The 13,967-nt window shown below is 41.4% G+C and overlaps 1 protein-coding gene across 1 annotated transcript; it reads right to left on the bottom strand.

Moving 5' to 3' along the window:
* Nucleotides 1-252: 252 nt before the first annotated feature.
* FGFR4 (fibroblast growth factor receptor 4) lies at nt 253-13,289 on the bottom strand. The gene is made up of 18 exons (XM_075274650.1): nt 12,934-13,289; nt 8,815-8,970; nt 7,395-7,646; nt 6,970-7,062; nt 6,460-6,626; nt 6,050-6,173; nt 5,280-5,470; nt 4,514-4,652; nt 4,028-4,221; nt 3,677-3,822; nt 3,467-3,588; nt 3,241-3,351; nt 2,891-3,081; nt 2,663-2,785; nt 2,507-2,577; nt 1,618-1,755; nt 1,190-1,295; nt 253-994 (listed from the first exon to the last, which is right to left on the bottom strand). Exons 2-18 carry the CDS (start codon nt 8,906-8,908, stop codon nt 833-835), a joined length of 2,424 nt encoding a protein of 807 aa, XP_075130751.1. The 5' UTR covers nt 8,909-8,970; nt 12,934-13,289; the 3' UTR covers nt 253-832.
* Nucleotides 13,290-13,967: the final 678 nt, after the last annotated feature.

Raw genomic sequence — 13,967 nt, 5'->3', positions numbered from 1 at the left:
TTCAAGAGCAACACCGTTTGATATAACTTAAGTATTTATATTAAAAGTAACTTTTTTTTACAATATATAAAATAAATCAACTTGAAAATATGAAACTTTTGGTAAATTGCAAAAGAGCATATTCTGTTTTAAATATATCTATAGTGTATAAAAGCATTCTGATTGTAAAGATTCTTCAGAGTCCAAAGTATGTTAATATAAAAATATCAATGAGATAAATTATATGGCTGCTAAAAGAAAACCATGAAAACAAATACTGAAACAAGGCTTCAGGTCCACACTTTGACAAAATGTGTAGAATGACCTATTAGGCTGTCTAAGAACAAAAACAGGACATAAATATTTCTATTAGAAAATATTTACAGACTTTAGAACCATAAAAACTCCAGGCACTTTGGGGCCACTTGTAATTCCAGATTGCAGCATGGCATTACAAGTGCACAGAACATTAATAGGCAGGTAAAGCTATGTTCCCAGCAGCAGTGTTTCCCAGTAGCTTTCTGATGTCCCTTAGAACACGATTGGGAAGATCACTCCTGCTAGCGGTAGTCCTTCACATCCACAACATGGCGGTTTACTACATATTTCCAGACATGGCTTGACAGAGCCAGTCGCAGGCTCACAGTGCTTTGCATCCTGAAAAATCGGTGGCTTGAGGGCAGCACCAACGTAAAATGTTTTTCTCCCAAGCATAACAGAAAAGCAGCACAGGGTTTCAACCAGTGTCTACAAAACTAGACATGGTTCACGTCTCTTAAATAAATTAGGTTCCTAAGGAGGGTATGGCATTTATAATGTCCAGGCTCCTCCATTATGAGCACCCACAGCTTTTTCAAGTTCCCATACGAGAGTGAACATTATGATAATTGAAGACGCAGGAAGAAGTTGGTACTGGATCGTGAGTAAACACAGAGTCATCAGAAGAGGAACATGTGCTTGCAGTGTCTTCACAAGAAGGAGAATACTGTTCAAAGGGCATTGACAAGTCCAAATACTGAGGAAAAGGAGAGAAAGATCAGTGAGTGAACAGAGTTAAAATACATTCACGGAGATGGCAGGCTTTAGAATATAGAATACTGTACAGGAGATATAAACTAAAGTATTTTTAAGAATTTAACCTCCTAAATATTTACTATTAATTTAAAAAAAAAAAAAAAAAAAGTAATAAATATTATAAATGTAATCTTACCTCCTCTGATACAGCGGCGAGAATTCGGTCAAGCTGTTCTACTAGCTGCTTAAATGTTGGTCTTTGTGATGGGACAGCATGCCAGCACTCTCTCATCAACATATACCTGCACAAGAGGGTATACGTTAAGAAACAGTTCGCAATATATCTTGCAAGACTTTACAAGTCCCCATCTTGCGTTGCATTATTTTACAAATATATATTTCACATTCTAAGCTACATTTATTCTTGAAATTATGTAATATTAATATATCAATTAGAAATCTTCTGGCTAAAACTAAATCCACTACCTTTCCCCCTGCCCCCTCCCAATCTTGTTTTTCATTATATATACCTTCTTGACCAAGATCCAAAATTAAACACCCAAGCTACTCCTGAAACATTTTTGTTTCGAGATGGCCAACTTACGCCTCAAACAAAACACTTACAGCTCATGAGTACAATTTGACGGCTTATCCATTCTGTGCCCTTCTCGTAACAACTTGAACAGCTCTTCCACCGGAATGCCAGGATATGGAGAACCACCAAGAGTGAAGATCTCCCAAGTTAGAATTCCAAATGACCATCTAGAAAATCAAAACAGATTTGATCAATATCTTAGAATATACAATATTAAGGAGTTAAAGGAGCAGTGAACAGTTTTGTTAAAATCCAGGAGCAATTTTTAATTTCTTTGTTTAGAATAAGCATTTTCTACTATACTTTCTGTAATAATTCTTGATGGCTTCAAGATACTGAATTGTATTACTGAATGATAACCATTACTTTCTCCTGGGATCAAAATCTACTCTGATCATGTGACACAGCAGCTTGTGCTCAGCTCATTGTAATACAGTCATGAGCTATGAGCATGTTTGTCCACCTCATGACCAGGACTGACATACATCCATTAAAAATAAACAGTGTATGCTCCTAGTCAATCATATTATGCAGAGAACTTTAAAATAATTTACGTACATTAAATCTGCCCCTTGTGTAGAGCACCTACTGTATGTTCTGTGACTCGTCTGTGTGTGGTATGGCTGTGTACGCATGTTCATTTTCTAGAACTTCTGATCAAGAACAAGTCTTTGACTGTCTCTTCATTTCTCTACAGGCAGTTTGATTTCTATATAAAGTGTGAATTACATGGCCCTTGCATCAGCGATTTCCTTACTCTGTCGTCGTGTTGCAAAGTTTAAATAAAAATTTAAAAATGTATTATATGGAAATCTCAGTAATAGCATATTATTTACTATGACTATCCATCTGTGAGCAAACGTACTTGTAATGCAGAGACCATACAAAATAAGTATACAAGCTCTAACCGAAACTTACATGTCACTTTGGTGCGTATAAACACGGTCAAACAGAGCCTCTGGTGCCATCCACTTCACCGGAAGTCGACCCTGTTTGAATAGGCAGCTTGGATTAGACTTCAGAAGATAACGCAAAAAGAACCATAATCATGAACGGGGAAGTATAAGAACTTACATTACTAGTCTTTTTATAGTAATCAATATCATGAACTCCTCGAGCAAGACCAAAGTCAGCAATCTTCATGACGTTATCTTCAGCTACTAGGACATTTCTCGCTGCCAGATCTCTGTGTATGCACTTAAGACGTAAAAATAATAAAATTATATAAATTATGTTATTCACTATTAATATTATATATATCAAGTGAAATCTTCTTCATCACACCAACATTATAAAACTGACCTTTTTGGATTCTAGGTATTCCATGCCACGGGCAACTTGATAAGCACAGGACACAAGATCTTTAAAGGATAACAGCTCTTCAGGCACCTTGGTTACATCAAAAGAATCTTCTGGTGTAGGAGGACGTCGGGCACGAAGGAACTCGCGCAAGTTTCCCTTAGAGGCATACTCCACAATAACAAAGAGGGGACCTAATCAGAGAAAAAGAAGAGTTTGAAACCCTTTAATTTTTATCCATATTAATCTGCAAATCCAGCCCACATGCCATAGAAAAAAGAAAAAAAAAAGAAAAAAAGAAAAAAAAAAACACACACACACACACACACACTTGAATATGAGGCATCTCTTACCTTCCTGAGTACACACACCAAGAAGGTTGATTATGTTCTTGTGTTTTCCTATAACTTTCATCAACGCCATCTCAGAGATTAAATCAGACAGGTCTTTGTCACTACCATTATCTAAATAAAGAAAATAAATAAGTTGGAGAATTTGGTCAGTCAACCAATGCTTTGGGAAGAGGTTCTTGACCATAAATCTACGTTTAGGTGATTAGAACAGCAATTCAGTACTAACCTTTAAGCATTTTAACCGCTACTGTTACAGGTCTTTCAGGACGATCTTTGTCAATTCCATAAGCCTCAGCTCTCACTACTTGTCCAAAACAACCTTCTCCTAACGGTTTGCCTAAAACAAGTCTAAGAGAAATTAAGACAAAGTAAGAAACATGAAAAATTAAGTGGTAAAACCCCCCAAAAAATCCTGAAAATTTAATACACAACAAACCTGTCCCTGGGAAACTCCCACTTGGCATCTAGAGGCAACTCCACCTCCATTACACCAGGCAGCATAGGTGCACAACTTGAAGACAACCGAGTGATGCGGATCAGAGGGGCACTGGATTTTCCAGAAGAACTCGACTCCAGGGAAAACTGTCAAGAGGAAAACAACTTGAGTAGTCAGCCAAATTGATAAGATCAATCTGCAATAGGCCCAGATGAAACAGTAAATATATATATTTTTTTACATTATAAATATATACATAAAAAAGGGAAATCCACTTTTTCTTCCATAAGAATACAAAACAAGTGTTAAAAATACACCATTTGCATTTATAATCTTCAAGCGATTCCTTACCTGTCGTATAAGTGGAAACTTTGCAAGCTTATGTACTGCCGGTGGCTGTAAGGTTTGCTTGCTGTGTGGCGTTTGCATGCGGCAAAGAATTACAATGACAATAGCCATTATAATAGCAAGAGCTCCGGAAGTATATATAATTATATCCATATATTTGGACTCTGCAGGCTCTGCCTCCACTAAAAGGTCTTCATCTGTGGAGGAAGAAAATAGACAGGGTCAGTGCCACATCTGTGACCTTGACCTTCTTTATGGCCTCTGTCTCCCTTCTTAGCTATTGCCATCTGTTATTTATGTCTCACCCACACATTTCCTTGTATTCAAAGCAAATTCACAACTTGAGAAGATAGCTCAAGTCTTCCTTTACAGATGGGCCTCATCTGTAGTTACTATGTATATTGAATTATTGCAGGCTATCCATGTACATTATACACACACAGAATCCCCACCGAGTATGGCACATGTTCATAGGCATGCTGTACTTACCAGGCAGAACAGTCAGCCAGGCAGACTGATAAGACAGACCAATGGAATTCCCTGCTAGACATGTGTATTCTCCTGCATCCTCCATTGTGATGTTGCGCAGATGCAGCACCTCTACTTCTGAAGTGTTGATGTCTGCGGTCTAGAAAAAGGAGACAAATATAATGAGATAAGTTTAGTTCTTTTCGTTGTATTAAGGGTCACCTTCATGGATAAGGAACATTAGAAAAATATGCACGTTGGATATTGGATGATCAATAAACTTTGGATTTGAGTAATGATGTTACATTATGGCGACTGAATGGATTTAACAATTCACAAGTGTGTCTTTCCTTATGAGATATCCCCAGGTGAGGAGAGTCACAGCTGTGTGTACACGCATGAAATCTACAATTCTGTGATTATAATGTATTTTTCAGCATTATTATTATACAATGGGTTCAAGAATCAGTCAGATTGAAGAGTTAGCTTTCAACAATGGAAGTCTTGCAGTCTGTATTTGCAATTTGGGCCCAGAATGAAGGTTTTTGTGATGCACCAAAAATAAGCCAATAAGTAGAGATGAGCGAATAGTATTCGATTGAATACCTCCCTGCCATAGGGATGCGTGTAAGCGGCCCAAGAGGTTAAACGCATCAATATTCAATGCACTTAACCCCTTGGTGTTCGGCCGATTACATGCATCCCTATGGCAGGGAGGTTTTCGATTGAATACTACTCGCTTATCTCTACCAATAAGTCATATAAAACATTAAGTAAACAAACCAACCTTAAGTACTTGGACATATGGTGCGTCATCAGGACCAAAGCGACTCCCATTCAGTTCAAGGTGTTTCAGCCACTGGATGTGAGGTTGGGCATCGCTGTACACCTTACACAGGAACTCCACATCACTGCCCACACGAGCGGTGGTATTTGCTGGGAGACCAGCTTGTAAGATAGGCCGGTGTGAGGACCTCTCTTTAGGGACAATCAGGACAAAAATGGAAGTTAGCTGGATATAATTAAAGCCCAGGTATGATATTACATTATGGTCATCCACTTACAAACATTTTCAGATCGCCTTTACAAAAGTAGATTTTAAATTACAGTTCACAACGTCTACAGATAAATTTACACTTATAAAAAGAGTTTGTAACATGACTCGTGAAGTGAAACCGCCTACAAAATCTAATGTTAGCATTAAGACTATGACAAACAGCCATAAAAGACGTACTGCAGTGCAGACGGTATCTCAATAAAGCCTGATAGTCAGCAGACAGTGGTAGTAGCCATCAGGGGGGCAAATAACGACCCTCATTAGGTTTATGACACAAATAGGATCTTATTGACTTTGAAGTTCCAGAAGGTCTAAGCACAGAACTACACCAAGGACACTATCAGTTATTTTTAGGGATTCCTGCTCACACATGCCAGTCACATTTATGACACCATTTCATCATATACCCCCATGAACCTACTCTAGGCCATAGCTAAAGTATAGCATACTGTATCACTATATAACACACTGGAAAGGGCGAGTTGAACAAGTCTACTTACCAAGTACATCTAATATGTATGTATAGTTGATGCTGCCAATCTTGTTCTCGACCACACAGGTGTAGTTGCCACGGTCTGAAGGCACCACGCTCTCCATGACCAGACTCCAATGCTGATGCCTTAGCTACATTAAAAGTATAAAATAGCTTGTTTATTATGTGAACACTTTTTCTAATTGTTTGTAATATGGCATAACTAGCTTTGATATGTTCAGACGAAAAATTAACATGAATTTTGGTGTGTATTCCACATCCCTATGCCATTCACATGGTTGCAAGTTATTTTGTCTGCCATAATTGACATGTCACTTATTTACATGAATTCAATGCAGAAGCCAGGGCAAGATCTGCAGCACATTAAAATGTCACATTGCAACAGAAATCCAACATTTTTAGTTAACACTGGCTCACCTGAATACCCCCTATCCGATGCTCTCCTCTAAATTCTCTCCCATTCTTCAGCCATCGAATGGTTGGGAGGGGGCTGCCACCAGCCACACAGCGAAATCTTACAGTATTTCCAGCAGGTAGGGCATACAACTTTTTCTCCATACGATGTGGATGGGTCCAATATGGTGCTGAAAGACAACACATAGCCATAAGTACGAAGGGTAATGGAATTGGGTAGAGGAATGTTGCAGGAATGTTGACCAGGTGGATAAAATATTTACACCAGTGAAATATTGATTCTATTTGCACAAATTAAACTGTCTGGCTCTGATCTGCTTATCTATAAACCCCAGGGCAAAGGTCAGAGGCATTTTTACTCATCTCACAGGCCATCACAGACAGTCTGCTCTTTGGTATGTAGAGAACGTCTGCTATATACTAAGATTATGCTTTACTGCCTTGATGGGTGGAGGACTGAAGGTCATTATAACCTCTAATTTGTGACTTCAGCCAGAGAGCGAGAGCACACACCTTGGTAGATGTAAACAGGTTCTTCACTCAGATCACCCTGGAAATCTTCCCTGCGGCCATCCTCATCATCTTCATCCCCAGATGCTTCAGAATCTGCGAAACACACACAACCATATGAACACCTAGGAGCCTCAAAGGCATTGTTCTTGTGATCCTAATATTAGTAGCAACAATGCATAATTATATGGGGCTTTGCAGGTCATGAACATCCTGCTCGTACAAATTACTTCTGCCTCACAGGCACAAATTCAGCAAGAAAGACAGGCCCGTGTATAATACATGACAACCCTAAGTGAGCAATATACAGTTCAACCTGTTACTGCCTGCTTACTAAAGGACAACACCGACTACTTGTTCATGAGGAATAGGATGTTAGTTTGATAGATCAGCAAATTAACTAAATCTTGAATGCCGTTAATGCTCACCAACTACGGATATAGAGAACTTCCGCAAGATCTGGCCAGTACCACGGACCACACACAAATAAAGTCCAGAGTCTTCATAGGTAACCTCCGACATTTCTAAAACATGGCCTTCTAAACGAAGTTTCCCTCCCGACTGGAGCCGGTTTTGTTCTCTATACCAATTAATATTACTACTGTAATTGGAGGCACAGGAAAGGCGCAGACGGTTTCCAGGAACAAGAAGATGATGTTCTTCAGTCTCAGGTGTTACCTCTGTAGGAACAGAAAAGAGGGATTTAGCATTTCCTTCCTGTAATATCATAGATGGTGCTCAGATGCTTTAAGACTTTGTAAAATAATTCTATGTATCGGAGGAGTTTATTTATTTGCAGTGTAAATCTGGACATCTCCCAAAAAGAAAAAAAATAAATAAATAATTGTGGCAATATGGAAAGCGCTTTCCTTATATCGATAAGTGTGAATATTTACACACAGCAGGTTTGCCGCAACATGATTCAATCACTTAACCCATGTTAATCATGAACCCATGATTCAACCTCCAAAAACAAAACGTTTATTTAACAAGTAGATGAACTTTGTTGGGTTTTTGGGGTCTCAGTGTGAAAAAGACACTCCAGCGAAGCGTCTTTTCTCACACCTCAGCCAGGTTTACCCTACTGAACTTGTATTTTGACCTGGCGATCACCTTTTGACCTCCATACAATCCGTCTCTTGGCATAATGCTATAGGGCAAGGGGAAAAGACACAATGTACCACAGGAAGCAAGACAATGTCCATTTTATGAACATTTTTCAATCAATCTTGGCAACAAACAGCCCACTACCTTTTCATTTTAAAACCATTATGCAGAATATAAGGAAGTAAAATACAATAGCGTTTCTTGCTCTCAATGGGAAACAGAAAAAAACTGTATGTAATTCTCAAGGTACTAATTCACAGGAAATTCTGCAGACTCCATATTTCATAGGTGTTGTATTCCGGGCAGCTTCTATATATTTTAACACCATTGGCAAAAAACGGTTATGCTCGTTTCACTTTTATAGTAGAAAAGCTTTGGCGCATGGGGTTATATGTTTGGAAACCCTCCCGATGTATACCACTTATGGAAGACTCATACGCAGTCTGAACAGAGTCACAAGTTGACCACAGAGTTAATCTTAAATTAACCAAACAAATTTAATAAAGGTCACCGCAAGACTGTTCCTAATACCAAAGAATTCAGTCAGCACCAAAAAAATAAAAAATTATATATAATATTTTATGATACACATCATACTTTTAATGTCTATGGTCAGCAAAGATGGTGGGGAGAGTTATGCCACAAGGACACAAAATGGTCACCAGCCCACCACACTTCAAAACCATTTTATCGAAACTTTAGACGTCAGCCAGGAATTATTTTTCTCTTGTTTTCAGTTACCTTTTGAGCCTTCATCCGCTGGTGTTGTTGGTCTGCACGATGTTACTGTTATGAAGGCCAGAAGACAGGCTAGGTACCTTCTTAAGCACAGCATGGCAATAACTTTTTATAAGTAGTCCTGACAGGATGCGTATGCTCCAATGAATTGTGAATAGGCTGTAAAAAAAATAAAATAAAAAAAAAAAAAAAAGCAATGAGTGGGCTTTAAAACATACAATTCACACTGAGTCAACCGCCAAGAACATCTCAAAATTACTTCTAAGTACAAAACTTAAAATACAGCGAGATATCTCCTTGACAAAGTGGTCTTCTCATAACTAGTATGTATAATATATGGTGGAATAGAAAATCTGTCATAGGCAATTTAGTCTGGATAAGGGAGTGGTTTCAATAAAAAGGTTGGCCTTTCAAAGAGGTTTCAACACACTTCAAGCACATATTGGGCCAGATTTACTAACAGTGTCTAAGTTTTAGGCAGTGCAAATACAGAAAACGTAGATTTAAACTGCACCAGATTTATCAGTGTCTGATGTGGTTTGATAAATCTGGGGTAAGAACTGTCTAGTTTAACAGTACACTATTAATTACTTGGCTCAGGCCTGGTTCACATTTGTGTTCGGTATTCCGTTCGGGGTGTCCGCTTGGGGACCTCCCCCAAACAGAATACTGAACACATTGACAAGCGGTGAGCAATGAAAGCACACGGACCCCATAGACTATAATGGGATCCATAAGCTTTGCGCGTGGTGATCAAACACATGACTCACGTGGAAAACAAACATACCCCATTATAGTCTATGAGCTCCGTGTGCTTTCATTGCTCACCGCTTGTCAATGCGTTCGATATTCCGTTTGGGGGGGGGGGGGACCTCAAGCGGACTACCTGAACGGAATACAAACCACACATGTGAACCAGACCTCCATTTTAGCATATTTTGATGCATAGAAGTAGATCCTAAAACCTACTCCTTATCATAAACTCTTTTCGTGCCCACCATAAAAGTGTCCAACATGTTAAGTTGCCGGCATGACACCAGAATTCTGGAATATTTTGTTTATTAAAATTTCCCGCACTGTGTGTTCACACACACACTAATATTTTATATATATATATATATATATATATATATATATATATATATATATATATATACACACACACACACGTATAATTATATACCTACACAGATGTACTATAAATTGTATCCACCGTAACCTTCCAATATGAAACTAAATTTAGTTGCCAGCAGAGAATTCCATTCAGTGCCTAACTGAATACCTACATGTATCATCAGATCATTAACATCACATTATGGAGGCTGATGGGGCATTGTATTCCACTATGAAAGGATACCAAATGTCATCCAGATTAAAAGCCGTAATTTACACCAACAAAGTCATGTGACAACTGTAATCCACTAGGGAACATGGATATGGGACTATAATATGGACAGTGTTATTCGTTCAGGTGACATTTTGGATACCATTGGTCCAGCAGATTATCCATACAAAATATGGAGCTCGAAAATCAGGGAATAAAGAGTATGGGGGGGGGTAATTCTCCCACCAGTCCCTGCATTCCAAGGGATATCAATGTGTAACTAGCTGCAGGGACCCTGGGCTCCAGCTTAATCTTTGAACACAAAACCCTTTGTGTGCCAAGGCTAGCCTGGTTATAGATTTACAGAATAGTTATGGTACCAGAGTGAGAGTTTACACTGAGCAGCTCTGCAATCACAAGAGATAAGGAAGGAGTAAATAGAAAAATCAGACAAGAACAACAACCCATACATCATAGCAAATCTCAGATAGTAACAGACTGTCCTCTGTAATAACACAATACAGAAATCCCAGCATTGGTATGCAAGAGCAATGCAAACAGCCACTCAGTGTCACTTCTTCTGGATCCACCTAGACACATCAGATGGCTTACACTCTATTTAGTCACAGTTATTACTATAGGGTCAAGTTGCAAAAGCTTTCTAAAAGGAGAAGAGCTTCAATCTCTCAGCCAACACACAAGTTACAAGCCACTTCAGTATAATAAATAGCCAGACAAGTATTGGTGAGGACTATGCTGTTCTGTCATATATAACCTACATTGTAGTCAATCTGAAATAAGTAGTCACGTCAATACAATCCATAGCCAACGGAATGACACTTATTTACTATGTGGGGCAGACGGTAGGACCCATCAGGCAAAGATGAAATGGGTCGCAAAGGTCTGTGACTAATGGGTTTGGATGATTGCTAATGGTCTGACAAGGGACCGGTGGATTTAGATGGGTGGTAATGGTCTGGTATGTGGGTTTAGATGGGTGGTAATGGTCTGGTATGTTACCAGTGGGTTTAGATGGTCAGTGGTAATTTTCTAATATGTGACCAGTTGGTTTACATTGGTGGTAATGGTCTGACATGGGGCCAGTGGGATTAGGTGGTTGTAATGCTCTAATATGGGACCATTGGGTTTACATGGGTGGTAATAGTCTGCTATGGGACGAGTGGGTTTAGATGGGCAGTAATAGGCTGATAGAACCAGTGGGTTTAGATGGCTAGTGGTAGTGGTCTGCTATGGGACCAGAGGGTTTAGATGGCCGGTGGTAGTGGTCTGCTATGGGACCAGTGGGTTTAGATGGCCGATGTTACTGCTCTGCTATGGCACCAGTGGGTTTAGATGGCCGGTGGTAGTGGTCTGCTATGGGACCAGTGGGTTTAGATGGCCGATGTTACTGCTCTGCTATGGCACCAGTGGGTTTAGATGGCCGGTGGTAGTGGTCTGCTATGGCACAAGTGGGTTTAGATGGCCGGTGGTAGTGGTCTGCTATGACACCAGTGGATTTAGATGGCCGGTGGTAGTGGTCTGCTATGGCACCAGTGGGTTTAGATGGCTGATGTTACTGCTCTGCTATGGCACCAGTGGGTTTAGATGGCCGGTGGTAGTGGTCTGCTAAGGCACCAGTGGGTTTAGATGGCCGATGTTACTGCTCTGCTATGGCACCAGTGGGTTTAGATGGCCGGTGGTAGTGGTCTGCTATGGCACAAGTGGGTTTAGATGGCCAATGTTACTGCTCTGCTATGGCACCAGTGGGTTTAGATGGCCGGTGGTAGTGGTCTGCTATGGCACCAGTGGGTTTAGATGGCTGATGTTACTGCTCTGCTATGGCACCAGTGGGTTTAGATGGCCGGTGGTAGTGGTCTGCTAAGGCACCAGTGGGTTTAGATGGCCGATGTTACTGCTCTGCTATGGCACCAGTGGGTTTAGATGGCCGGTGGTAGTGGTCTGCTATGGCACCAGTGGATTTAGATGGCCGGTGGTAGTGGTCTGCTATGGCACCAGTGGGTTTAGATGGCTGATGTTACTGCTCTGCTATGGCACCAGTGGGTTTAGATGGCCGGTGGTAGTGGTCTGCTAAGGCACCAGTGGGTTTAGATGGCCGATGTTACTGCTCTGCTATGGCACCAGTGGGTTTAGATGGCCGGTGGTAGTGGTCTGCTATGGCACAAGTGGGTTTAGATGGCCAATGTTACTGCTCTGCTATGGCACCAGTGGGTTTAGATGGCCGGTGGTAGTGGTCTGCTATGGCACCAGTGGGTTTAGATGGCCGGTGGTAGTGGTCTGCTATGGCACCAGTGGGTTTAGATGGCCGATGTTACTGCTCTGCTATGGCACCAGTGGGTTTAGATGGCCGGTGGTAGTGGTCTGCTATGGCACAAGTGGGTTTAGATGGCCGGTGGTAGTGGTCTGCTATGGCACCAGTGGGTTTAGATGGCCGGTGGTAGTGGTCTGCTATGGCACCAGTGGGTTTAGATGGCCGGTGGTAGTGGTCTGCTATGGCACCAGTGGGTTTAGATGGCCGGTGGTAGTGGTCTGCTATGGCACCAGTGGGTTTAGATGGCCGGTGGTAGTGGTCTGCTATGGCACAAGTGGGTTTAGATGGCCGGTGGTAGTGGTTTGCTATGGCACCAGTGGGTAAGGATGGCCGGTGGTAGTGGTCTGCTATGGCACCAGTGGTCCCCGTTTACCATATCATGTCCCGCTGCAGAAGTTGAGATAGTGGATCGGGCTGGTAAACGTGCCCGCCCAGGGTGGGCTTCACCAGCACAATGTGGTCCGCTCACCTGATAGGTTACTTATAGGGTCTCCCCATCCATGGCAGTGTAAGGGCAGCCTGTAAAGTTCTCGATAAATCCTTCATAGGACAGTCCCCAATCCACAAGTCCAGTCGGCAAAATCCTCCTCATGCGCTAAACATCCTGCGACTCCGTCCCAAAGTGCAATCCAATGCCGAGCAGTGTTCGTGCAGCCAGCCGGGCTCCCACATATAGATAGCCGCCCTGTGCCCACTCCTATGTGCCCATCCAGCCTCCCGGGCAGCCGTCCCCTATGTTATAAGCTCCTCCAGCACACACGTCCCTGCTGCCTGTGGTAAGAACACATCCCGGGTCTCTCAGGTTACATGTACGAGCTGTCCACTCTGCCCCCACACCAGTAACAATGGGCTATAAGGGTGCAATGCTGCAGGGAATCCCACTACAAACACCGCCCCCAGGCCCTGCTCCCCCTCCCTCCTCTGGGCTTATTCACTACCCTCCCCCCTTTCTCCTCACCCTTTCACACTCAAATTAGCTAACTTCTCCCCCAGCTTTGTGCGGGAGGATTAAACTGCTTCACTTTGCTGCCCAGCTCAGGGTTTTCTCAATCCCAGCATGGCTCCAGCCTCTCTATACAATAGCCCTGTACCTAATGATGACATTCCTAGCAGTTATGTGAGGAACCAGGGTGTCCCATTGTCACAGGCAGTCCTAGCTCCCAAACATCTCCAGGCAGAGTCACTGTGACACATTTACTGACATGAGGCGGTATCCTGTGTCCTGCTATAACTGGTACATATCCATAGACATAGAGATTTTTTTCCATACACTACAACTTTTTTCTTGTATGCTTGTCAGATATCTCCCATAATATTATTTGTATTGTGGAAAATATCACGTATCACAATATGTAATACTCTCATGCCATAGTAAAGAAATTGCTAAAATAGTAACGTTCACCGGTATTGTCTGACAACATCTATGGTATAAATGACGAGTATGTCGTGTTTTTTTTTTGCTGCGTTTTTTTGAACCAAAACCAGGATTGGTGTCAGCAGGAA

Source organism: Leptodactylus fuscus, chromosome 5 (genome assembly GCF_031893055.1).
Source record: "Leptodactylus fuscus isolate aLepFus1 chromosome 5, aLepFus1.hap2, whole genome shotgun sequence".
NCBI lineage: Eukaryota > Metazoa > Chordata > Amphibia > Anura > Leptodactylidae > Leptodactylus > Leptodactylus fuscus.
This window is presented reverse-complemented; position numbering and strand designations above follow the sequence as displayed.